The sequence below is a fragment of the Thamnophis sirtalis genome, unplaced genomic scaffold (assembly GCF_051295495.1).
Source record: "Thamnophis sirtalis isolate CommonGarterSnake01/CBP01778 unplaced genomic scaffold, rThaSir2_p1.2 scaffold_2, whole genome shotgun sequence".
NCBI lineage: Eukaryota > Metazoa > Chordata > Lepidosauria > Squamata > Natricidae > Thamnophis > Thamnophis sirtalis.
This window is the reverse complement of record NW_028261382.1, coordinates 139,122,437-139,149,742: the sequence shown is the minus strand read 5'-3', so window position 1 is coordinate 139,149,742 and position 27,306 is coordinate 139,122,437. Positions and strand designations below refer to the sequence as shown.

At 38.8% G+C, this 27,306-nt stretch overlaps 1 protein-coding gene across 2 annotated transcripts in view; it reads left to right on the top strand.

Annotated features, from left to right (window-relative positions):
- Positions 1–27,292, top strand: part of LYN (LYN proto-oncogene, Src family tyrosine kinase) — a 57,106-nt gene extending 29,814 nt beyond the window's left edge. Inside the window, exons 2-13 of one of the 2 annotated variants that reach the window (XM_087707045.1) lie at positions 3,216–3,290; positions 11,163–11,208; positions 11,304–11,412; positions 13,274–13,372; positions 13,465–13,568; positions 16,001–16,150; positions 17,112–17,264; positions 19,705–19,887; positions 20,221–20,297; positions 23,344–23,497; positions 24,682–24,813; positions 25,895–27,292. In XM_087707045.1, the coding sequence (XP_087563171.1) occupies positions 3,222–3,290; positions 11,163–11,208; positions 11,304–11,412; positions 13,274–13,372; positions 13,465–13,568; positions 16,001–16,150; positions 17,112–17,264; positions 19,705–19,887; positions 20,221–20,297; positions 23,344–23,497; positions 24,682–24,813; positions 25,895–26,097 (1,479 nt within the window). In that variant the 5' untranslated portion in view covers positions 3,216–3,221 and the 3' untranslated portion in view covers positions 26,098–27,292. Of the gene's footprint in view, positions 1–3,215; positions 3,354–11,162; positions 11,209–11,303; positions 11,413–13,273; positions 13,373–13,464; positions 13,569–16,000; positions 16,151–17,111; positions 17,265–19,704; positions 19,888–20,220; positions 20,298–23,343; positions 23,498–24,681; positions 24,814–25,894 lie in introns of both variants that reach the window. The other variant, XM_087707044.1, reaches the window with a different exon arrangement.
- Positions 27,293–27,306: the final 14 nt, after the last annotated feature.

The window sequence follows — 27,306 nt, the reverse complement described above, 5'->3', positions numbered from 1 at the left end:
CCACCCGAGCAACCACACCAGGCAGACAAGCGGCCAGGTCTTTCTCCAGAGGACCGCAGGACAGCAAGGCAGCAGGCAGTGCGGCGAGCAGAATAGAACAGGGGGGAGGGGTGGGATGTCTGGAGCGGCTACGGCGGCGGCAAACACAGCCAGCCGTCCGATCCGCCGCTCCACGATCTCAAACAAAGTTTCCGACGACCCCACCTTCTTCACAGCTGGATTAAGTCCCCAGGGCTCATCGCGCTGTTCAAATCAGTCATGCAGGCAAGGTTTGCAGTCGCTACGATTCAGCAGCGCGGTGCCACCATCTTCCCCTTCATGCCACAATCCAGGCCGCCGCAGTTCCGCTGCTCAGGAGACGGCCACGGGTGGCTACCGGATGACAAACCGAGCTTTACACGATTCCTGGGACCAAGCCCCACCGGGAAGGTTTGTTAAAGATGAAAAAGGACTCCAGAGGCTCTCGGGATCTTCTGTATTTGGCACTGGCTTCTATAGAGCGAGAAGCCAGGCAGCCATCCAAGTCCTGCACATGCGCATTGTGGTGTTCTTCATTTTGGACCACGATCCCCTGCTTCTTTGAGCGATCATTTTTAGTGTCTTTAGTGTCCCCAGTAAGGTGAGCAAGGGTGCTATATCTGTTATGCTGGGTCACAGCAAAAGCTTTGTGTTTATGGTTCATAGCTCTCACCCTGCCAGATCCCACGGTTGTCCAGACTGCTCTTCTCCTGCAGGAACTTTGCGGTAGAGGGAGCTGATAGCATGGCATCTCCATAGTGTAGAATGGCTGAATTGGGCACCTAATTTCTGCTTGGAGGGCACAGATTAGAGATTCTAGATAGGTAATCTGTCTATGTAGACTAGTAATTTGTTTACAAAGGGGACAGTATCCAAATTTGAAAAGAGTACTGCGAAAGACAGGTGCAAAACAGCTATTACATGAACATACAGGGAATGTAGATAGAAAACATAACAATCTTTCACTCACCTCTCAGTAAGCTCAAAAATTTTGTCAAAGGACATTAGGTGGATGAAAAAATAGAGCATAAAATAGAAAAAAAGAAGACACTTACCAAATGGGCAAAAAGTAGCAATAGAAAAAAAAATTCCCCAAAACCCTAAACCTGTACTTTTTTGGAACTTATTTGACAGATTTCAACCTAATTTTAATTTTATTTTTAAAAATGTTCAATTCCCATTCCTTATCCTTCTGTTTTGAAAATTCTTATTGGAATGAATGAAGAGATATTTCAGTTGGCACTAAGCTCTGTGCAATTCTGACCATTTTCATGGGCTTATCTAATTAATCCTTGAGTGCATTTATTCTTGTATAGCTCTCTATTTTTTAAAAAATCCCCTATTTAAACCAGTGACGTGAAGTTTATGGTTAGTGAGGCAGGAATTTTTTTAGACTTGTGGACTTCAACTCCCAGAATTCCACAGCCAGGCATGCTCAGTTCCGATTTAAAATGACCACATTTGTTTTTCTCCTTTGCTAAATAAGTTTCCTTCTTTCTTTTTTTTCTTCTCCCTTCCTCTCCTTCCTCCCTCTTTCCCTCCCTCCCCCCTCTCTCAAACACACACACACACACACACACACACAAGTTGCACCAGGATTCAGAAAATTTAGGTTTTCCTCCTCAGCCCATGTTAGCAATACCACTAGCAGCATTTTGGCTGGCAGATATAAGTAGAAGTGGAAATTCATTCTACTGAAAACATTGTTTTTTGCTTATGATTGGATAATTAAAATTTCAGAAGCCCCAAAGGCATAGTATTAGAGTGTTACATAGTGCATAAACTAAAGAACTGTCTCAATATGCTCCCTCCCCCCTGTCTCAAACACACACACACACACACACACACAAAGTTGCACCAGGAGGATGAAGTTTGAATTCCTCCCCCTCCCTCCGACCCACACATACCTTTTCCAGCTGTTTCACAGAGGATTTCAACTCTGCTCTTACCTGCCATCATGAAAAGAAAAAAAATGTAAAAGGAAAAGGGCAAGAGCTGAGGTCAGGCTGAGCTAGTTGCTGTCAGAGTCACCGTGGATGACTCTGCTTAGTGCTTAACTGTTTAAAAAAGCCTCTAAAAAAGGACCTTCTACAGCAGGAGGCAAGAGAACAATGTGCCTCATCTATGTCAGGAATTTTTTGGCTTTTAACCCTTGCTTAACTCTGCTTGAGTGATCATAAAACACCAGACTAGATGAGGCACATCGTTCTCCTGCCGTCTCCTGTAGAGGGCACTTTTTTAGAGGCTTTTTTAAACAGTTAAGCACTAAGCAGAGTCATCCATGGTGACACTGGCAGCAACTAGTTCAGCCTGACCTCAGCTCTTGCCTTTTTCCTTTTACATTTTTTTTTCTTTTCATGATGACAGTGGTGAGGCTCTGCCTCCCCTGCCACCCCTGACTGCACGACCCTAATTTAAAACTACAGCTCAGTTAAAATAAAGTATAAATGAAAATACTTCCTTTGATAGATTTGTACTCAAATCACACAATATCTAAATATAAATTTTTAATGTATTCATATTTTTTACAGTTTTGAAAACATTGGTTTTTAACTTAAAGCTTTTAGGAACATTGGACCTCATAGGCTAAATTCTATTTTAAATAGGATGACTGTATTTTCAACATACTGAATTCAGTTCAGTTAAAGTTTACATTTGTAGGAGATATAATGTAGGGTTAGAATAGTATCAAATTTGAAAGGTGTTGATTTCAATACTTTGACTTGTTCATTTATACATCTATTATGAGCATTTGCACACTGATTCTTTTAACAGACGGATTACTGGAGTATGATTTGAAGGAAATAGACTGATGTGGCAGTATAGTTTTTCTTATATTTAGTTATAAAGCATACTGTAAAAGTATTATGGACCATCAATCATTGTGTAAATATAATATATGTCAGTGACTCATCCCGAAGATAAAGTAAAAATCCCTTTTATTTAGATATGATAAATGCTGTATATATGCAATATAAAGTGAAAATAAAAACCTTATGTGAAACTTTGGGCAAAACACCTAAATGATTTTGTCTGTTTAAAGATACCACACAAATCTCTTGGGGGACAATGTTTTATTATTTATATACTGCTGCAGTATATATATAACCCCCACAAATTCATATAGGTTTGACCATGTGAATACATATGATAGCATTTTTGTCTAATCTTTACATTGTTTTGCTTTGTCCCAACAGGAAAATATGGGATGTATAAAATCCAAACAAAAAGAGAATCTGCATGGAGATGGGCTAGATGTGAAGAACAAATCAGTACGTAAAACTGAACGAACTATTTATGTGAGGGATCCAACGTCCAATAAACAGCAAAGGCCAGTAAGTAGATAGTTTCAGGGAACAATTTCCACAGGAAGATTGCAGTTTGACTGGCATATCTTAAATGTTTATTTCATTTAAAAAAACAACACAACATACAACCAGGAATGAAAATTACATTTTCATGAACCGCAGTTTAACTTTGTGGCAATGGGTTCATTAGCCCATAAAGAATGTACCTGAAATCCAGAAACTTTGAGTCATCAGTTCCAACTAAGAGCAGTTTGAATGTACAGCCCTGCATTGATATATTACTAAGCAGTGTTAGTTTCACTGTGGAATCTTGGAAATACATTAATTCCTTTTTTTTAAAAAAAAAGTCTCATTTTTAACCTATTCACAATGGAGGAAATTGCTTTATAATTTATTTTCTTCAGTTGAACTGAAGAAGCTTCTTGGATGAGAAGCAAAACATCTTAAAGGAAAAACAAAGGAAACAAACAAAGTTGGCCTTTTGAAAAAAGCATATTTGGGACATGATCTGGATGATTCTCCATAGACTTCAGGTTGGGAGTAAATGCCTCCCACTGCAGCTGCAAGGGGTGGGAATAGTAGGAGAAGACTATGACTGCAAGCACAGTGAAAGTATTTACTCCTGTGGGAAACAAACCACAGGTTGGCCTCGACTTACAACTGTTCATTTAGTGACTGTTCAAAGTTACAACAGCACTGCAAAAGTGATTTACGACTATATTTCAGACCTTTGCAGAGTCCCCATGGCCATATGATCAAAATTCAGATGCTTGGAAACTGGTTCATATTTATGACGATTTCCGTGTCTCAGGGTCATGTGACCACCTTTGCGATCTTCTGGCAAGGAAAGTCAATAGGGAAGCCAGATTTACTTAACAACCATGTTATAACTTAAACACTGCAGTGATTCACAGAACTGTGGCAAGAAAGTTTGTAAAATAGTACAAAATTCACTTAACAAATATCTCACTTAATAACAGAAATTTTTGGCTCAATTATGGACATAAGTCGAGTACTGTCTGTTTTAAACTAAGATGGGCCTTGGCCTAATCCTAATTCCTTTGCAGAGTGTCGCATTCAAGTGTCCACCTAAGGAGATTTTCAGGGTAATTTCTTTACCATCGCCAGTGTCCAAAAATATTTTTTTAAACTGCACTCTTAAAATGTTATAGAAATACTGCACTTATTCTCATAAAGCATATACTAAGGAGGGGGATGGTCTCCATTTTAAAGGTGGATGCCTTCATAAAATACTTTTTTTCATTTAATGAAAACTGCTATAGATAAGAAAGATAAATTGCAACAGAGTCTGAAAGCCTCAATATTATTGTTCTTTTTAAAGTTTAGGAACTGAGAACTAGACAATGCACCTGGCAATTTTATCCATTACATGATAACTGTTTTTCAGTTATCATATGGTAACAAAACCAGCTGGAGTCACACACTGTGCTAAAGCGTGCCACAATGACTTTTCTCATTTGAGGTTGTTTTTAATGAAGAAGAATGACTAATAGAATACAAAGTATTGCCCTTAAAGAAAATCTACATTTCTGAATGCAGGTACAGAGGTACAGAGCAGTATTAAAAAATTGAATGGCACTTTATTGTATTATTGGACCTACCTGCCCCAAAATAATATGACAAAGATGAGATGATAGACAATCGGAATGTGCAGCAATCTGGAAGTTGTTCATTGTGTCCTTGCTTGAAATCCTTTTAGAAGCTGAACTTTTTGTAATCTTCCTTCCAATCCCAGGAAAAGATGCATTTGAATTAAGGACGTGCCAGTATTGGGATGTCTAAGTCCACACTTTCTCTGAATCACCTTTTTATTCAAATCTCAATTATTTGATGCTCCTATGGAAAAGGGTCTCAGGAAGCTATAGAGTAGCAGTGGAGAAAAGCAATTTATCATCTGATAAATGGAGCTTCTGTTCCATTTACTGCCCATCGCAATAGCCATTTGATACACAAAGTGCTTCAAATCTGCCTTCATAACTCTAAAAGTGTCCACCAACTAACTACAAGACCACTGCATTAACTATAATTATAGTTTAGATTAGTACAATATATAATTTCAGTTTTTCCAGATTATTTAACAAAACATATTTTGTATGAATTTAGCCTAGGCAACTAGGGACTAACTCTTCTTACAAGTCACGTGAACTGCTCATATGTACTTTCTTTAACATGATAAGGAGTAGCATTGCTGATGATTAGTATTTCAATTCAGCAGGATTTAAGGATTGGCTGAATTTCATCAGTTCCTCCTTTTAAAAAAAGCAAGGCTATGCTCCATTTTCTTACAGTATTATGAACTGATTGGAACATCATTTAAAATGTGAGCTAATTCTGCACTGGATTGCCTTCTGTCAGAATAACATACTGTATTTTTCGGAGTATAAGACGCACCGGAGTATAAGATACACCAAGGTTTTGAAGAGGAAAATTTTAAAAAAAGGTTTTGCACTCTGCATACCTCCAAAAATGGCCCATTTTTTGTGAAAACGGGCCCATTTTTTTGTCATAAAAAAGAGAGACATGCATAGCCTTTAAGAGGCGAAGAAAAACGCTGAGAATATCATTGAGCCAGCCAGAGTCTGTGCGGGGGGAGCCCCAGTGGTGGAGGGTGATTCGGGGGACCTGAGCAGGCGGTTGTTTGGGGGGGGGGTCACCATTTTCGGGCGGCTCCCAGTCTATGCAGCTGCCTGCTGTCTGACTGTGAAGATGGCGGCGTCGCGCTGATGGCGCCATTCCCAGTGGTTTCCAACAGCCCCGGCGTCATTCGACCTCGCTCTTTTGACCGGGGGGAGCCTTGGACTTGGACTCACAATACCTTTGTGCCAGAGAGGGGGTGGCTGGTCCAGGATGGACCAGCTAAACGAGATCAGGCGGCTGGCTTTGCTTGCCGCTGCTGCGGCCCTACCAGGCACCCCCCCATGGTTCCATCGGTTTGCGGCGCTCCGGACATCTTTTGGCCTTGTTTTTCACGACCAGGAGGAGCCCTCGGATTTACACCGGTTTGTCATTGTTTCAGAGAGGGGGTGGTCGATTTATTATGGCGCCAGATGAGATTGGGCAGCTGGCTTTGTTGTCACTGCCACGGCCCTCTCGGGCGCTCCCCCTCCACTCCATTCGACTGGGCCTTCTCTGCAGTGCAGCCTCTCCTCTGCTTTACCCTTGCGGCTCCGAGGCCTCTTCTCCTTGCCATCTGGCTCCTTCTGTTCGCAGACCTTGGGCTTCTGGACTTAGGATCTGGTTCATCTGTTCGACCACTACCACCCGCTGCCACCCCAGGGACCTCAGCCACTCCAGACTTTTGGCCCTCTTTTCCACACCGTTCTAGGAAGGAAGACGAGTCACTCCCTCTACACCACCGCCGGTTCCCATCAATTTGAACTGCAGGACTCTGCCTTACGAACTTTATGCTTGCACAATACTAACACCAATATCTGCGCAAATTTCTTTTCTGTATGTGGAGTGAGTGTTGTATGCATGTAATTGAATGTTCCCACGTTTTTAAATTAATTTAACTTCATTTTCTATTTTATCCTACCATTGTATGTTTTTAATGTCATAGTGGGGTATGTATGCGGAGAATGCCTGGCCGGTATATATGAGGGGATTGAGAGTGCGGCCTGGAGCCCCCTCCACTGAGTGTAGAAGCAGAAGTGGATGGGGGCCCGGATCCTCCTCTCATCCCAGAGTGCATGGTATGAATGGCCTGCTGAGAAGAACGGGGACCGTGGGAGGGGGGAGGGGTCTACGGGGATGGGAGCGGGCCGGAGCATCACAGTTATGACTGGGAGGAGCAGATACAACAGGAGCTACAGGGCTAGCCATTACCGGGGAAGGAGGGTTCACTACGTCACAGCGATCCCTTGTTCCGGCCCTGAAAGCTCAACTCAAGGACCAGGTGACAAGAGAAGTCAGGGCCCTGGTCTCAGGTTGCTGTTGCTAAATGCCAGGTCTGTGATTCATAAAGCTCCCCTCATCCGGGACTTAATACTAGACAAGGGGACAGACCTGGCATGTATTACTGAAACCTGGCTGGGCCATGAGGGAAGAGTCCCCCTCTCAGAAATGTGCCCAGAAGGGTTTCAGGTGCTCCACCAACCACGACACCAAGAAAGGGGTGGGGGAGTGGTAACTATTATCCGGGAGTCATTAGTCCCTCGCAGGATCTCTGCTCCAGAGACTGTCGGGTGTGAGTCCCTCCTTGTGAAGTTGGACCTGGGGGGTCAAGTGGGCTTGTTTTTGACGTACACAACAGCCCTGCCTGCACTGCTAGAGTCAGTAGCCAGACTGGCGGTTGAGTTCCCCAGACTTATAGTACTGGGGGACTTCAACCTGCCATCTCTTGCTGAACGCTCTGATGGGGCTCAGGAGTTCATGGCTTCCATGACAACCATGGACTTGACCCAGGTAATTCAGGGTCCGACTCATACAGCGGGACACACACTCGACCTTGTGTTTCTCTCGGGGCAGTGGAGACGTGATCTGGAACTAAAGGGGATAGAGATCTCGTCCTTGTCATGGTCAGATCACTTCCTGCTGAGGCTTGATTTTCGGAAGCTATTCCCCCACTGCAGGGAGGTGGAGCCGATTAAATGGTTCTGCCCCAGGCGCCTGATGGACCCATTGGGATTTCAGACAGAGCTTGGAGAGATACCTGACTCCCTTGCCCACAATCCGACTGAGTCCTTGGTCGCTGCTTGGAATACAGCGGTGGCTGAGGCATTAGATCGGATTGCGCCTTTGCGGCCTCTCCGCAACAGTGGATCCAGGAAAGCACCTTGGTTTACCAAGGAACTCCAGGAGATGACGCGCCAAAAGAGAGGCCTAGAGCGACTTTGGAGAGCTAGTAACTCCGAATCCAACCGAACACAACTAAGAGCCTTTATTAGGACTTATTTAGTGGGGATACGGGCAGCAAAATGTACTCATTTTTCTGCTCTTATTGCATCCGCAGAATCTCACCCGGCTGCCCTGTTTAGGATAACCCGCTCCCTCCTGAAAGGGAGGGATGTGGGGGAACCTTACAGGGAAGAGCTGAGGAATTTGCCCAGTTTCTGTCGGGCAAAGTCACTCAGATTCGGACAGACCTTGACTCCACTTGGACAGTGCCAGCAGAGATGCTGAGGGAAGGCCTTGATCAAATTTTGTGGAGTGAGTTCCAGCTTGTCGCTCCATGACAAGGCCATGGGAGCGATGAGTGCAGCCACCTGTTTGCTGGACCCGTGTCCCTCCTGGTTAGTCTCGACCAGCAGGGAGGTAACACGAGGCTGGCTCCAGAGGATTGTGAACACCTCTCTTCAGGAGGGATCTTTCCCGCAACCTTTAAGGAAGTGGTGGTGAGACCCTTCCTCAAGAAGCCTTCTCTGGACCCAGATGTCCTTAAAAACTACCGTCCAGTCTCCAACCTCCCTTTCTTGGGAAGGTTGTGGAGAAGGTGATGGCCTTCCAATTCCGATGGATCTTGGATGAAGCGGATTATCTAGATCCCTTTCAGTCTGGTTTCAGGCCTGGTTACTGCACCGAAACTGCTTTGGTCGCGCTGACCGATAATCTCTGGCGGGCCAGGGATAGAGGACATTTCTCTATCCTGGTGCTCCTTGACCTCTCAGTGGCCTTTGATACCATCGACCATGGTATCCTTCTGCGGCGGCTGGAAGAGGTGGGAGTGGGAGGCACCGTTCTATGGTAGTTCTTCTCCTACCTCTCTGGCAGGTTGCAGTCAGTGTTGGTCAGAGGACAGAGGTCGACCCCTAGGCCCCTTAAATATGGGGTGCCGCAGGGCTTGGTCCTGTCCCCTCTCCTATTTAATATCTACATGAAGCCACTGGGTGAGATCATTTGCCTGCATGGGATTAAATACCACCAGTACGCGGATGATACCCAGCTGTATCTTTCCACCCCGTGCCAACTCAGTGAAGCGGTGGAAGTGATGTGCCAGAGCCTGGAAGCTGTTAGGGTCTGGATGGGAGCGAACAAGCTTGCACTCAACCCTGACAAGACCGAGTGGCTATGGATGTTGCCCCCCAAGGGTAGTCCAGATACTCCATCTTTAAGCCTGGGGGGTGAAATTTTACATCCCTGAGGCCCGCAACTTGGGTGTCCTGACAAATGGTGTTCTAGAGTCAGCTGCGACCAGGGGAGCTTTTGCCCAGGTTCGCCTGGTGCACCAGTTGTGGCCCTACCTGGACCGGGAGGCACTTCAAATGGTCACTCATGCCCTCGTCACCTCAAGACTTGACTACTGTAACGCGCTCTACATGGGGCTGCCCCTGAAAAGTGTTCGGAGACTACAATTGGTCCAGAATGCAGCCGCGCGAGCGATACTGGGTGTACTGAGATACACCCATGTTACACCCATCCTCCGCGAGCTGCACTGGCTCCCCATCGGTCTCCGAATGTGCTTCAAGGTGCTGGTTATCACCTTTAAAGCCCTACATGGCTTAGGACCTGGATATCTACAAGACCGTCTTCTGCTACATACCTCCTAGCGTCCGATAAGATCACACAGGATGGGCCTTCTCCGGGTGCCGTCGATTAGACAATGTCATCTGGCGGCTCCTCGGGGGAGGGCCTTCTCTGTAGCTGCCCTGGCCCTATGGAACGATCTACCCCCAGAGATCTGGACCCTCCCCACTCTCTCGGCCTTCCGAAAGTCTACTAAGACCTGGCTGTTCCAGCAGGCCTGGGGCTGTTGACCTCATGAACGAGGTCCAGCCCCACTAAGGTCGAGTGTATGATGTGTCTTTTTAATTTGTCTTTCTCTATTTTAAATTTTTTAGTATCCTTTTTAGAATTATTTTATGTAAGCCGCCCAGAGTCCTTCGGGATTGGGCTGCATATAAATTTATTAAACTTTGAAACTCATATCTGCCTTCCAGCCCCCAGGAGCACTCTGCAAGGCTCCTAAAGGCTACGCATGGCCATTTTGGTGAAGGGGGCAGGGTTTCAGGAGGGAAAAATGCTGAATTCAGTGTATAAGACGCACCCAGATTTTCGGCTTCTTTTTTGAGGGAAAAAGGTGTGTCTTACACTCCGAAAAATACGGTAGTTGGAACTCAAGTGATCTAGAAGGGGACAGACTGCCTTAATATGTCAACTTTACCCTACTTACTGGATAATTGAAACATATTTTGAAGAATAATCAACAATTTATCTAGTGATATATTCACAAACCATGTTCTAAAATAGAAAAGTATTTTATTAAAATAAATGTATATATAAAAATATAATTTTGACAAATAAATAAATTTGTTTTTTACCAAAAGTACATCAATTTGCTTTTCAGGAAACCCACAAAAATACTGATATTCCAGCCAAAATGTTCAATTGCGCCATAAATATATTTTAGCAATAAATAGCCTAGAATTGTATAATGCCCAACATTAAATAACCTAAAAAAGTATACTGACTTTGAATAAATTTTATTAATTGTTCAATGGAATAGATTAGGTTGTATATGAGTCTTTGTTGACATGGAATTCATTTTTAAGGTGTGTTGAACCCTTTCTAATTGTTGTTCTATAAATAGACATCCTCCCAGTTGGCTCTTGCATTTTTTTTTCAGGGATGTTTTTATAAATCTATATAGCTTTGAAGCTTATAGAAGAACACTGGTGGTTCAGGTAAAAGAGCAGCCATTTAGTTACTCTGATATGAATTTCCTGATAAATTTGTATGTGCAGGCATTTCAAACCTAAGTGCAGATATTTAAAACACAGCCCAAAATAAAACAATCATCTTAAGAAAAACCCTATAGGACCTGTATTTTAAACTTAAAATAAGTTTGGTGATATCAAATGACTTATTATTTTGTTTTAGGGAAATGAAGATATTCTTTTGCCAGGTCAAAGGTTCTATCATGAAGGTACGTTTATAGAAAATCAGTCATTGCTACAACAAATTGCTATTGTTTGAATGTAATAAATGAGTAAGAATATATTTGTTACATTTCTCAATTAGAGGAAGAGAAAGAGCATGGCGACATTGTGATAGCCTTATATATTTATGAAGGCATGCATGAAGATGACCTGTCTTTCAAAAAAGGAGAAAAAATGAGAATTCTGGAGGAGTAAGTATAGAAGTCTTATCCTACTTTTATTTACTTCTATGTAATCATGAGGTTAGGGGTATGCTCAGCAATTAGACTGGCCATTTTCATTCCAGTAGACCAAAGCTGTTTAATATTATTAAAATCATGAAGGTAAGAATTGTGCTGGGTAAAAACTGAGAAGGACTGTATTTATTGGCCATGAAGTTCATAAGATGTCGACTGTCGTTCACCTTAACCTGTTCTGACCAGCTGGACAATTGGAAGGGTGTAATAAAAGGATTGTTGGAACACCTACAACCCCTGTATACTTTCAAATTCAATCTCTAGATGTCTTATTGAAGTTAGAAGTTCAAAAGCAGATGTCCTACAGTTTTTCAAGAGAGTTTTTGTTCCCATTTTCCCCCATTCAAAATATTTGTTTTTAGTATTAAATATATAATACTAAAACATACATACATCTATATAGCCATAGCCATTAATAGCTGTGTAATATTTGTTTCCATTTAAAAGTTCCATGTTTCTTCTCTGCTCATGAAATGTTGCTTTAGTAATATTAATCAATAACTGAATTTAAACATTCTTGGGATAAACAGATGTCCATCATCCAACAAAAAAAAAATTAAAATTAAACAAAATTAAAAACCGCAAAGGCAGATGAGTGAACCTCTGGATCTTTTTCTGCCATCAGAAAAATAAAAACTACCAATATCTAAAATATTGTGAATTTTTTGTTACATTTTTTTAAAGAATCACTTTCTGTGGTGGCTGACCTCAATATGCTGACCTATATATTTCTTTTAATTATTCAATCATCTAAAACTGCATGATAAGCAATACTAGTTTTGGAAGTTAATGCAGGGTTTAATATGCATTAGGTTTCAAACCAGTTTTTATTCCTAACATAGTTAACAGGTAACATGCTGGGCATACTTTGGCACCCTTCTAAACCATTTATCTTTAGCCATGAAAGGAAGATAAGTGCTTGGATCCCTGGCTTAGCTTTCTACCCAGCCTGCCTGAGAAAGTTATTACAGGCAAATGAAGATCTCTTTCTTTATCAAATTCATACACCTACACCAAACGAGACTATGGGTAGTATACAACAAATGGATAAAACCACATATAAAAGAACCATAGATGTAAAAAGATATAAAAATCACATTTACAGTAACCTTATAAAAACAGAGATATAGGCTCTTGGCAAAGAGGGGATAAAAACAGCCAGCTCAACAATTAAGCCACCTAAGGATGTCTCCGATACTGGTATCTTAGTGTGCCTTACCATCAGAGAATAAGATTACTTCTGTCATTGAAAAAATATATATTTTGTACAGGTAATCTTCAATTTACGATCATTTTCTTAACAAGGATTTAATGTTACGACAGTGCCCACAAAGGCTACTTACCACCCATTTTACGAAATTGTGGTGACCAGATATATTCCCATGGTCATATCAGCATCCTGCAGTCACATGTGATTTGTGATTTGTGCCGATTTTCTCATTCCAATTGTAGGAGTCATTTAACAAACACCACAAAAAATGTTGAAAAATTGGGGATCTGGTTACATGATGCCTAAATTTATGACCACTACAACTTAATGACAGTAATTCCGGGTTATAAGTTGAGAACTACCTATGATTTACTTACATCTATAGTTAAACAAAGCAATTAGTGTATTCTGCATTAATAAGCCCTAAATGAGGCAATTATTTCAATGTATGTGATTCATGCCAAAGCATTAAATCTGGATTGGTATGATGTCTGAACATAGTTATTATTTACTTCAGTTTAAATGTAAGTTTCTTTGAATGCTACAGGTTGATCAGTAATGTCTTCTTTACAAAAATAACAGTGTTTATTTTACTCATTTTTTTAGACATGGTGAATGGTGGAGGGCTAAGTCCCTTGTAACTAAGAAAGAAGGATTTATCCCAAGCAATTACGTTGCAAAAGTCAATACCTTAGAAACAGAAGAGTAAGTTTCTTATCTTTTAAATATTTGATTTTCATTGCTTTTTTCATGTTTGGGTAACAATAATAATATGTTTTTAAAATAATGCTTTTCAGATGGTTCTTTAAAGACATAACCAGAAAAGATGCAGAAAGGCAACTTCTAGCTCCAGGAAATGCTCCTGGAGCATTTCTGATCAGAGAGAGTGAAACATTAAAAGGTAGGTTTTCTAGATTTCATTGAATCTGAAAATAAATTCCATTTTCTGTCTTAAAATTCTTAAATGTTTATGATTTAAATTGATGCTTCCTTCCTTTGATTTATATGGCTGCCCGACTTAACAAAAGAACTTACAGTTGGACAGTAGCATAAAAACAAAACAGGGAATAATACTAGAACAGAATAGCAAAATGATCAAGATCAACAAATTCACAATCCATTTTAAAGATCCTTTTTTGGACAGAATCATCTTAAACTCAGGCCTACTGCCCAGTGAAAGCCAGGTTTTCAGGGCCTTAAAGGAGAGCAGACTTGTAGCCATCTGTTCTGATATCACAGAAGCTGCCACAAAGAAGAAGAAATCAACTATACTCCAAAGCACTGTGTGCAGGCAAAAAGCAATGGGTGGAAATTAATGAAGAAGAGAAGCAACTTAGAACTAAGGAGAAATTTCCTGACAGTTAGAACAATTAATCAGTGGAACAACTTGCCTCCAGAAGTTGTGAATGCTCCAACACTGGAAGTTTTTAAGAAGCTATTGGATAACCATTTGTCTGAAGTGGTGTAGGATTTCCTGACTAAGTAGGGGGTTGCACTAGAAGATCTCCAAGGTTCCTTCCAACTCTGTTATTCAATTCTATTCATCTGAATCTTAAGAGGACTGTGACAGAGAAGGCATGGTAGCTGGATTCTGCCAGGTAATATAAGAAGGGACCTGAAGCATGCCTGCCTGCCAGCTATCAAAGATGAGCGGAAACACAAGTGACTCATAAATAACATGGCTGTGTACACAATGGTACATCAAGTTGTTTTAATAATTATTCATACAATAATATTTTTCCTAGGTATAAGGCAGCTTTATATAGAGCATGTTGCATTAGTGCATATGAGAGGCGATTAAGACATGATTGTCCCCCAATCTGGGAATGTATGGAATTTAGTATCTGAAAGAGCCTCCTGGCTATCTCCTGTTTCAGCAAACCAAGAAGACCATAAGAGGATCCTCAAACTGTGCTCCAGTTCTGTCTGAGGGAATACAATTTTATGCAGAACTGAAGGAGGATGGGGGAATGTCCCTAGAACTGGGGATCCCAAAACTCACTGTATGACTATAGTTTGGGTAGAACGAAGGCTGTTCTTTGCCATTCAACTCTCCAGAGTTTCTAGAAATTGGGAAGGAGTATGACTTGGTTGCTCTAGGTTGGAGTTATATAATTGGATATCATCAGTAGTGATGATATCTGACCTTGTACCTACTGGCTTCCCTAGCTGTTAAATAGGGGTGGAGAGAGAGTACAAGCCTAAGGAGGAAAATGTTAAATTTACCTCCATCTCCACCAGATGCCAGCTGAGCCATATGATTGTGATTTTGGGGTTTGTGTTGTATGAAGAAAAGGAAAATGTTTAAGGGAAAAAGATAATTAGGATTCTATTTTACATTCGTTTGAGACTCTTATTAAAGTAAAATTCTACCACTATTCAGCTATTAACATAATGTGATTGTTCACATTTGTAAGAAATGCAATTGGAATGAGTGATATTGTGGGGAACATAGTTTTTAAGATGATTAACTATAGCAGGAAAATAGAAGCAGAGTCCTATGATTTTTTCCTTGTTCTGAATCATTGTTTGTTTGGACAAGTGTCAGAATTGTTCACCCAGGAAAAGTGTTTGTTTTTTAAAGAAACATTTTTAAAAACAAATGAGAATACTAATAAGCCTATTTTTCTAAAGTAAATATTGTTTTATTGCAACTTGTTTGGTAGACATCAGAAAAATATCAAATTAATGGATCTAGTCTTTGTTGTCTTACTGTAATGGTAGATAGCAATGACCTTGAGAGATGGAGGAAGAGAATCCTTCAGAACAATGTTCAGATATGAGGCAATAAGCATGCAGAAGGGATATGCGCAAGACAAACATCTCAAAAAGGAGCCTTCCTACCGTGTTTTCCCAAAATAAGACAAGGTCTTATTTTCTTTTGACCCCCAAAATTAGCACTTGGCCTTATTTTGTGGGAGGTCTTTTTTTTTTTTTTTTTTTTTGAAGTGCAGGAGGTGGTGAGCGTGGTCACCTCGTGGCAGCTGCTATGTTGTAATATTTTCAGGGAGGGCTTATTTTAGCGCATGAGCTTAAAAGCACGACTGGGCTTATTATCTGGAGTGGTCTTATTTTCAGGGAAACAGGGTAGTATTTTGGGTTTTGAAGGCAATGGGGGAGTAACATACTTTAAGACTTGCAATATTATTTTAATACAACCTTACAATAGAATAGAAGTAGTACTTCTGGGTGGGCTTCTTGTATGGACTATCTTAGAAAGCTGACACAGTTTAATCTTTTCTTGATTAACATTGTTTATAAGTTATTATTTGAAAGATAGCAACCAACTGGCAATTATTTTATGGTTTACTGTTGGTTTTGTTCTGTCCACAGGAAGTTATTCATTATCAATAAGAGACCATGATGGACAAAATGGTGATGTTGTTAAGCACTACAAAATCAGAAGCTTAGACAATGGAGGCTATTACATTTCTCCAAGAATCACTTTTCCCTGCATCAGTGATATGATCAAACATTATCAAAGTAAGTCAGCAGCTTTTCTCAAGTACCTATAAAACACTAGCCAAGACTGAAAACATATGCATTTCACATTCAAATATATTTTGACGTGCAGGATAAATTGTGTCAAGGGTGAACATCATTATAAATCCAGGAAAATTCTCAGAAGTGAGAAGATTAAAATAATCAAAAGGCATATATCAACATGAAACAAAGATAAGCTAAGTGCAGATTGAGGAATATCAAATTGGTTTGAAACAGAACACCTTTCAGATTATCAACATTGTAATTATTTGTATAACCTTGTGGCAGTCTTGTGAACATATTTGCTGTGGGAAAGAAAACCACAGTTGATAATGTTTTATGTAGATACCTTCAGATCTTTCTTTTCCCTTTATGCCTATCTTCACCACTTTGTTAAGCTATATCTGATTACTATGCCTTAAATACTGTTCCATGTTTCTTTGAATATATCATGCATGGCAAATCTCTATGTTTAGTTAAAAATCCAAACATTAATTTCATATTTCTAAGTTTGAATATCATGGCTGATATAAGCAAAAAGTTCTGCTTTATCTGTTATAATTAGCAAAATATATTTCACTAGATATTCACAAATGAATAAAGTAAAACAAAGTTTACTGAAATGCATGCATGTGTGTATTATCAACCATTAACAAAACTTTCCAGTTTTATAATTAACTAAGCAGTTGTAATCAGAATACTTTCTTATTAATGGCGCAAGGTAGTATTTCATCAAGTAAAATGAAAATTGAAACTAAGAAACCCTGGATAAGTACACATAGTTCTAATGTAATTATCCCCATATAACCTTTTGCAGCTGTATCCCAGGATCACACTAATTTTACTGCCCAGAATCTGTGGCATTAAAAATTAATTCTATCCTGTACAAAGAAAACACAGGTATACGGTCTCTTAAAATTTTCAATGATACATAAATATAGGATGTTTGTTTCTTAAACAGAGCAAGCAGATGGCTTATGCAGAAAGCTAGAGAAAGCATGTATCAGTCCTAAGCCACAGAAACCATGGGATAAAGATGCCTGGGAAATCCCTCGAGATTCAATCAAATTAGTGAAAAAACTTGGAGCGGGTCAATTTGGAGAAGTTTGGATGGGTAAGGTACTCATATTAAATAGAGAATTTCTCAGAATTTCTTATAACATGTAAATTAATGGTGGAATTCAAAATATTTTACTACCGGTTCTGTGGGCATGGCTTGGTGTTTGTGGCATGGTTTGGTGGGCATGGCAGGGGAAGGATACTGTAAAATCTCCATTCCCTCCTGATCAGCTGGGACTCGGAAGGCTGAGAATAGATGGGGGTGGGGCCAGTCAGAGGTAGTATTTAGTGGTTCTCCGGACTACTCAAAATTTTCGCTTCTGGTTCTGCAGAACTGGTCAGAACCTCCAACCACTATTCTCCATTGCTTACTCATAGTCTCTTAGGAAAGCAATTTGTTTCTCAACTATTAATTATTTTTTCAGAATCACGTGGGTGGGAGTAGAGGGAGAAGTTTAATTTGATACTTAATTGTTGTGAACCTAGGCAGCAGTAAAGAGTGATCTTGCTGGCACTTCTTGTAAGCATAATTACTGGTACAGGATTTCTTTTAACAGTCAAGAAACAATGATGTTGATCAGCATCATTGAACTGAGTGATCATGTAAGAAAAGAGAGATTACAGAAGGTGTCAGAGAATGTGTATGTCCTTTTCCCAACATCCCTCAAATAATTGTCAAAAAATCCAGTATGGTGCCGGATTCCCAGATGTCTCAGCTCCTAAGGTCATGAGTAAGCCAAATGGGCCTTTGTTATTGCCCAATTACCCTGAACATTTATTTGGTCAGAGAATATAGAAAAAACTATTTGCTCATATTATGAAACTATGCTTTATGCAGTACTTGGAAGATAATGCTGGGTAGCACAGAACAAATCTTGGCTGACTTCAGTTGCATGGTCAAGTTTCCATTTGCCCGCTCACTGAATGACTGCCTCTCTTTTCAATTTAGGAACCCATCTTCATATGGCCAGGCCTTCATTTTCCATCACAGGGATGACTGATTTGTTAATTTAATATAAGACATGCAGATATAATATGCTTGTCAGGCATCATCTTGGGATGTTTGATCTTTAGTACAGCCATACCCAAAATTCTGCAAAATGAATGAACATACTGTAAGTTAGGAAAGTGTTGTCATCTGCAAAAGGAAGAACCGATTTCAGGAAGTTATGTTCCTGCATCTTTACGTAAAAAAGAAAGGGAGGGCGTTTCTGGTTCAAGATGTTTCCTCTTGTTTATGTAGCCACTTTGACATCTAAATTTGGCATACTGTAACCCTTTAAGTAACTGCTAGACAATGACAAGATTACGGCACTGAGGAGCCAAACTACATGTTGCTCATGTCTGCCAACATGCAAATTAGCTTGTCATATACCTCATATAGAAATGTCCTGGAACTGATCACAATTAGTCTGTGGATTTCAGTTTGCTTTGTCTTTCCAAAAGGACATGTTTGTTTGCTCCATAATGATTTTAGTGTGGCAAAGAAATCCAAGACAGTTAATGAAAGGGAGATACTAAAGTATAATACTAATCCTTTATTATGTTTTTAATTGTATAGAAGAATAACTTTTTAAACCCAGTAATCAAAAACAGCAAAGAATCTCACAACATTTTAGATCCTGAACTATATTATAACATGTTTCATGGATAAGAGAAAACTCTATTTCATTAGACAGTATCTGCTTTAGGGAAAAAATACATGCAAAAAATATATGTGCACTCAGGAATACATCCTATGATTTTTATGGGAATTGATCATACAGAAAAGGAGACAAGCACTCTGATAAAATTTATGCACAACATAAAATATAAATTAAACTTTTAAAAACTTTGGAACAAAAATGCATCTGAAATCAAATTTTGTTATCCCATTAGCACTACCCAGAAGTTTCAGACTTAAAATCAATCAGTTTACTTGAGTGGCCATGGGCCTAACTCATTAACTGGGACAAGTTAATATATGCATCTTTGTATAATTTTGAGGAACAGATAAATAAATAAAGAAAATTATATCTTTATTTAGCTTCCTAATATAAAAGAAATTAAATGTATATAGTTTTTTTCCTGGACTTTTCTGATACCATTAAATATGAATTTGTCATGAGTATTATATTCCTCCTTGTGGTTTAGGTATAAGATTCAGCTATTTAAGAGATAAAATGCTCTTGTAGACCCATTCATCCCCAAATTTTCTATAGTGATGATTTGGAAGTATAGATACAATAAAACAGCAGCATCTTTTTTCTGTATCGCATTGAAGCCTGAAAAAAAGTTGCTTCAATGAGTAACAAACTTTGCATTTAGTAAATGCAAGATTCAAATTTCTTCTTCCAGCTCAATTAACATGTGAGAAACACCAGGCTGGATGAGGTTGGATTTTTGCATATACAGCATAGTAAAAAGTGTCATGTCTAGATATTTAAGTAGATTTGTATTAATGAAATATAAATAATAGTAATTAATTTTGATTCATCTTATCAATTTCATTCTAGGTTATTATAATAACAATACCAAAGTGGCAGTTAAAACTTTGAAACCTGGTACTATGTCCGTCCAAGCATTCATGGAAGAAGCCAACCTGATGAAAACACTTCAGCATGACAAGTTGGTCAGACTATATGCTGTAGTCACCAAAGAAGAACCTATTTACATTATAACAGAATTTATGGCAAAAGGTATGCATTATTGAATGTCATATCAAAAATATTATTTATTGATAGTCATTGATCTGAAGTAGAGAATCAATCTACATTAATTTCTGAATCTTGGCAGAGATTTTCATCCTGGAATGAGGTTCTTTTCTGGACAAAACTATCCTTTATAAATTAAAGTAAATTAAAGTTCACAATTTGTACTCATCTATAATGGTCCAAATTCAGTCACCTGTGGGTTAATCAGTGAAGCATAATCTGAAATTGCATACTTTAGCAAAATCTGGAAAACTAGATGATCAGAACACTTGTGTTTTATTTGTATTTTTTGCCAATATACTTGCTTTATCCACACAGGAAGCTTGCTGGATTTTCTGAAGAGTACAGAAGGGACAAAATTACTACTACCAAAGCTCATTGATTTCTCAGCTCAGGTAAAAAAAACCTAGATAGAAATTTAAGAAGTGTTCTTGTTTCTATAGTAAAATAATAGATCTATGTGACTAGATTAAAGTATATAAACTGTTACCGAACTACACAGTATAATAGGATGTAACTGGGCTCAACTTGTTTACACAAGCATGTAAAAGTATCCCTTGAAAGCCATAATTATGGTTTATCAACAAAGTTAGTATTATTATGTAAACTCCAGTTTAATTATGAAGCAGTAATTAATTGTGTTCATAGAGCTTTAAAGCATTCCAAATTGTTGTCTGGGCTTTTCTGATGTCATGAAATAAGTATTCATATCCTAATTTCAAGGACCAACATAGCAGGAAAAAGGTTTTTTTTTTCTACTTCAGAACAGTTCTTGCAGTGCTTAGGTTTTTACGATGACTGTTTAGTACTACAAAAGAGAATACAAGAAATGCCAACTACGTGTGAATTTGACTTCCCAAGAAGACTCATTGTTGTTCTCGTTTATGAACTTGAAAAAAGAGAATTCTAGCCCTATAAAGACTAATATTTGGATCACTGTGAAAAACCATTAGGAACTAAATTTCTTTAGCCATGTAAATGCATTGGCCATGTGATTTCAAGCCAATTTAGAAAAAGGAGCAGAAACTAGGCTCCTTTCAAGTGAAGCCAAGGCCAATAGTTTTTCATCTTCCTCACTTTCTTTCTCATTAAATAAAATAATAACTAGCCAGCATACATTACTATCTTGTTAGATATTAACTTCAAAACCTAGCATAGTGGAACTAGCTTCTGGTAGTTTTCAATTAAAAATTATGATTGTGTTTAGGCCAGTATATACCACAGATTAAAATACTATATAATGGTATTCTGTCTAACAAGTAAGCTTTGACCTTGAACTTAATTTTCTGTTGTAAAAATTTAACCTAGACTAATTTAACATCAGCAGCATTTTATATCTCTCTTTAAAATTGTTTTTTTTTTTTTAAAAAAAAATTCCCATTGCAGTGAATTATTTTCTGTGGACATTCCAGCCTTGTTTTCAAAAACATTATAAATCATATTTTAAATTTAGAATCATACATTTTCATTTTTTTATTTTAAATCTAAAGAATATTTCTCATATTTAAAAAAAAACATTCAGCAACTACAACGGTTAGAATGAGAAGTGCCACAAATATTTTTCCATTACCTGACCTCAAAAAGAGGAACAAAAAGAGAATACTTTCTCTTTTTACATATACTTATCTGTTTTTAAAGAGTATACAGGCACCTATTTACAGTATTACAGTTTTTGTGTTGCTGAAATTCAGCTTCAACTTAGGTTAACTGTGACTTCCAGTGACTTTGTTTATTCAAGTTCAAGTTCTTGTTTCATACTCTATATGACTTGACTAATATGCCAGATTAAGATAGTTTGGGCCTATTTGGTGCACATGCACTTAATACAGCCCTGGAGTTCTCTCATACGCTATATTGCCAAAAGTATTCGCTTACCCATCCAAATAATCAGAATCACGTGTTTCAATCACTTCCATGGCCACATGTGTATAAAATCAAGTGCCTAGGCATGTAGACTGTTTTTACAAACATTTGTGAAAGAATGGGTCGCTCTCAGGAGCTCAGTGAATTCCAGCGTGGAACTGTGATAGGATGCCACCTGTGCAATAAATCCAGGCGTGAAATTTCCTCGCTCCTAAATATTCCACATTCAACTGTCAGCTGTATTATAAGAACGTGGAAGTCTTTGGGAACGACAGCAACTCAGCCACGAAGTGGTAGGCCACGTAAACTCGTCTAACATCAGAGTGTGACCTCACAAATGCGCTTCTAGAAGAATGGTCAAAAATTCCCATAAACACACTCCTGAACCTTGTGGACAGCCTTCCCAGAAGACTTGAAGCTATTATAGCTGCAAAGGGTGGACTGACATCATATTGAACCCTATGGATTAGGAATGGGAGGTCACTTACAGTAAGTTCATATGCGAATAAAGGCAGGTGAGCAAATACTTTTGGCAATATAGTGTATATGGGCTAGAAAAAGTGCAGGCATAAAGGAAGTACAGATTGTCCTTGATTTAGAACACTTCATTAAGTGACTATTCAAAGTTAGAAGAGTACTAAAAAAAAGTGACGTACAATTGTTTTTCACAGTAACAACCTTTGTAGCACACACACACCCACACACCCATGGTAACATGATCAAATTCAGATGCTTGGCAACTGGTTCATATTTATGACTGTTGCATCATCCCGGGGTCATGTGATCCTCTGTTGCAACCTTCTGGAGAGCAAAGTCAATGGGAAAAACAGATTCACTTAACAATCATGTTACTAACAATGGCAGTGGTTCACTTAACCACTATGGCAAGAAATGTCGTAAACTGTGACAAAACTCACTTAACAAATGTCTCACGTTACAGCAGAAATGTTGGTCTCAATTGTGGACATACATACAGTGCTACCTGTATTTATATTTCTTTGGTGTCCTATCCCAACCTTCTGAAAGTTTTTCACCAGTTCAAATGGCGCCTGTCTGGCCATCTTTCAGAAAGACAGAATTTGTCCAAGGTCTGCTGAAACCCTAACGAATCCTGTTTAATAAATAAAATTAAGTGCCCTTTAAAGATGTGCAGTCATAATAAATTGTAGAAAAGCAATTTCTAAAATAATGTGTTTTTAAATATATATATAACTTAAATACTAGTTATTTAAATAGGACACAACTAGTGGCCATCAGCTTTGTCTCTATTTTTATTGTTTGGAAAGCAATGGAAAATGTCATACTTGTGTTTAAGCCACAGGCCTCTGGGTTGGAAACAGATCCAAATATAACTTTTAGACAAATTTTACAAAATATTGCTTAAACAATCACCACTTTTTAACAAAAGATTAGAATTGTAAAAAGTGTTCTTCAGATGCAAATAAAATGAGATATTAGGCTTGCATATAAAACTGGCATAAAACACAAACTATTGTTAATGAGTTATTTTTAGCTATTTTTGTACATACTGGTATAAGCAATGCAGTAGAAAAATTAAACCCTTTTTATCTCTTGCAGATTGCAGAAGGGATGGCATACATTGAAAGAAAAAATTACATACATCGGGATCTTAGAGCTGCAAATGTTTTAGTTTCGGATGCACTTATGTGTAAAATTGCTGATTTTGGCCTTGCAAGAGTAATTGAAGATAATGAATACACAGCCAGGGAAGGTTGGTACTGTTTTTTAATTTTAATATATTCAATGATGGAGTGGGCTTTTTTCCAGGGGTCACTTAGATGTTTCTAATCAGTAAATTGTAATAAATGGAACTTTTAATATATTTAATGTATTAAATTTAATATCTTGAATAATGTGTTATTTTCCATAGGACAAACTATCCGGTGGGGAGGGGGTTTGGGGAGACATATAATGTATTTCTCTGGAAGTGAGATTTGGGCAGCAACTTGGAATTTTGGCAATTCCTCCATTCTAAGGCTCCCTTCCTCCTTGTTGCACAATTCGGAGCAGAGAGTATATACCTGGTATGGCGAACCTAAGGCATGTGTGCCATAGGTGGCACGTGGAACCATTTGTCAGGGCACGCGAGGCATTGCCCTGTCAGCTGGCCAGCAAGCATGAGTTCAGCCTTTTTTTAAGCCATTTTTCGTCGTCCCCAGGCTCCTATAAAGCCTCTGGAGCCTGGGGAGGGTGGAAACAGCTTCCTCCCCCCGAGGCCCTCCAGAGGTTTCAGGAGCTTGCCTGAAGCCTCCGGAGCACAAAACCCCAGCCCTATAGGCAAACCGGAATTTCAGGAATGGACTTCCGGTTTGCTCGTAGGGTTAGTTTAAGCACTCCGGTGCCTTCAGGGAAGCCTCCTGAAGGTCCCTGAAGGCTCTGGAGGGCCTCCGATAGGGGGGGGAGGCTTTTTTTTGCCCTTCCCAGACTCCTATTATGCCTCTGGAGCCTGGGGAGGGCATGCAAAAAATGGGAGGAGCACCTGTCATGCGTACATGCACACTGGGGGGGGGGTCGTGCATTGCATTATGAGTGCGGCATGACCCCCTGTGCTCCCCAGCTTATGGCATGCGAGCCAAACCTGAACTTCCTGTGTCATAGTCACACAAATGGAGGAAGTAGATTGCTTCATTACCCAGAAAACAATATGGAGACTTTCTATGACCACTCTTGGAAAAGGGGTAGAAAGAATTCCAGAAGCCATGATCTGCATGTTTTCCCTACTTGTTCTCTGTTCATGAAGGATAATTATGGTAAGGCAGGGGATGAGGAAGAAAATAAGTTTTCATGTTTTCCTAGAAGACATTACCCCATCACTTCACAATCTTTTCCAATTTCTTAACTACCTTTAACTTTTTAATGTCTAGATTTTAGATGGAATTATTCTTACTTCCATAGGTGCAAAGTTTCCTATCAAATGGACAGCACCAGAAGCCATTAACTATGGTTCTTTTACTATTAAATCAGATGTGTGGTCCTTTGGCGTTCTTCTGTATGAAATAATTACTTTTGGAAAAATTCCTTATCCAGGTTTGTGCTTCTTCCTATGTATTGTTCTGTTTTCTTTCTACTATATATAAAAGGTATGCATTGAACATAATTATTTTGTGAAACGTAAAAGAAGAAGTAGGAGGAAGCAGTGGCTCAGCAGTTCGAATCCCTAGTGCTGCGTAACGGAGTGAACTTCCACTACTTGTTTACCAGCTTCTGCCAACCTAGCAGTTCAAAAGCATGTAAAAATGCAAGTAGAAAAATAGGGACCACCTTTGGTGGGAATAACAGCGTTCCATGCGTCTTCAGCGTTTAGTTGTACTGGGCACATGACCATGGAGATCTCTTCAGACAGCGCTGGCTCTTTGGCTTTGAAATGGAGATGAGCACCGCCCCCTAGAGTCAGGAACGACTAGCACATATGTGCAAGGGGAACCTTTACCTTTACATTTTTTAAAAAAGTTGCTAAGAAAGTATGGCTGCAACTACATCAGATGGAACGTTTTATTATCCAAGCCATAATAAAGCACCAGTACAGCACGCAATTAAGTAACTAAAATTCAACAACTTAGGTTGCTTCACTAGTTCCATCTTTTCCTAGACAATGAAAATGTAAATCTGATTATTCTTGCATAATTGGATAAATTGCTCCTATTGTGGGCAAAGGTGGAAATGTTTGCTTTGGCCCATTATTGCCATTGCTGAACTGGAGAACCAATTGCAATACTCGGAGGCCAAAACAATTGAGGCTTGGTCCTCCTCCTCATTCCCAGGTTACCAGGAGCATTTCAACCTTGTTAACTGAGTATACAATTGAAATACTTTTTCTTCAAAGCTTAGAAATATGAGAATCAGATTAGGCTTTTGGAAAACAACATGCCCCTTTTTGCGTTTTGAGGTTTTTATGATTTTCACAAATAATTTATTTAGGTTAAAGAAATTTATCTAAATATTGCACTTTTCCAGGAAGCAAATCCTGCCCCTTTTATGAATAAAATAGATATAAGCATGTTTTATGTTAGAAATGTATCTTTTCCTTTTCTAAATCAGCTCTTCTCATTTTGATATAAGACCAACCATATTAAAAAATAACTTTTACTTTAAAAAAAAATTGTTTCAGGTATGAGTAATTCTGATGTAATGGCAGCCCTTCAACGTGGTTATCGCATGCCATGCATGGAATCTTGCCCTTCTGAGCTTTATGACATTATGAAAACATGCTGGAAAGATAAAGCAGAAGAGAGACCAACATTTGAATATTTACAGAGTGTCCTTGATGATTTCTACACAGCTACTGAAGGACAATATCAGCAGCAACCGTAGGGGGAAAAAAGAATTGTTGCTTTTATTTCCAAATGGAAGGAACTTTTTAAGAAGACAATGTGATTGAGCCAATTCTTTTATACTTACAAACATATGTGTGTTGAAATACCCTAATTGTTTGTGGAACCCAAAATTGAAAGCTAGAGCTCAAGTGGGTAAGACAGATTATCAACATCTTGCTGAAGACTTGAAAGTTTGTTTTCTTCTTCACTGATGCTTTCTTTGTATTTATATTAAGTAAACAACTAGTTGAAATGATATAATAGAAGATCATCTTCTGTATAAAATCCTGGTGCAAAATCAAAACTCCATGAAGTCAAGCAACAGCTACTCCAAATATCCTTGTGCAACATGCATCTGGGAAAAAATATTAGTCTGTTTTACAGCTGAGCTAGAAGTTATATGAAGTGCTGCATTTTGTTTACTGAAAATCTGCCAAAGATCTGAGGGAATCCCTTTATCTTTCTACCATTTCCTTGCAGAAAAGTTTTTGTAAAAATCTATTCTATAAGCATGGCTGAAAATTTCCCTTTAAAGGTATCCTTCAAAAATGGATCATATAAAATATGCTGGAATTGAGAAGAAAATGATATCACTTTAGAATAATCTTTTGTGGTTTTCTGGAATTCAATAGTTATTTCCCATTCCAGAATTTTTCCCACTCTGTTTATGTCATTTTATTAACTGTGTTTAGGGAAAAAGCCAACTAAAATGTGTAGCTTTAAAAATACAATTGCATATTGCAACTAAAAGAAGTATGTTTTGGCACACATAAATTATATGGTGACAAATAATTGAATACATTTAGAAGCAAGAATCCTAGAACACAACTCATATTAAACAATATGGTAGTCTTTCAAAGACAATTCACAATAGTGTGCATCAGGATTTTAGTAATTCTACCCAGCCACTCAGATACACACACACACACACACACACACACACACACACACACACACTCTTTATTATATATGAGGAGGACAATGTTTTGGGTGAATCTTCTGAAATGCTTTTCACCATTCCATTATTATTGGAACACAATGATTAAACCTATGCTCAGTAGTGCTGGTCAATACTGTTATATACTTTTAATGAAGAAATTTATTTTGTAGACTGGGTAATCAGACTGTCAACTTGTAAATATAATTTCAATGTTTTGGTGATTTTAATAAATAAGCATTATTGAAAATCTGAACCAATACAAGGTCA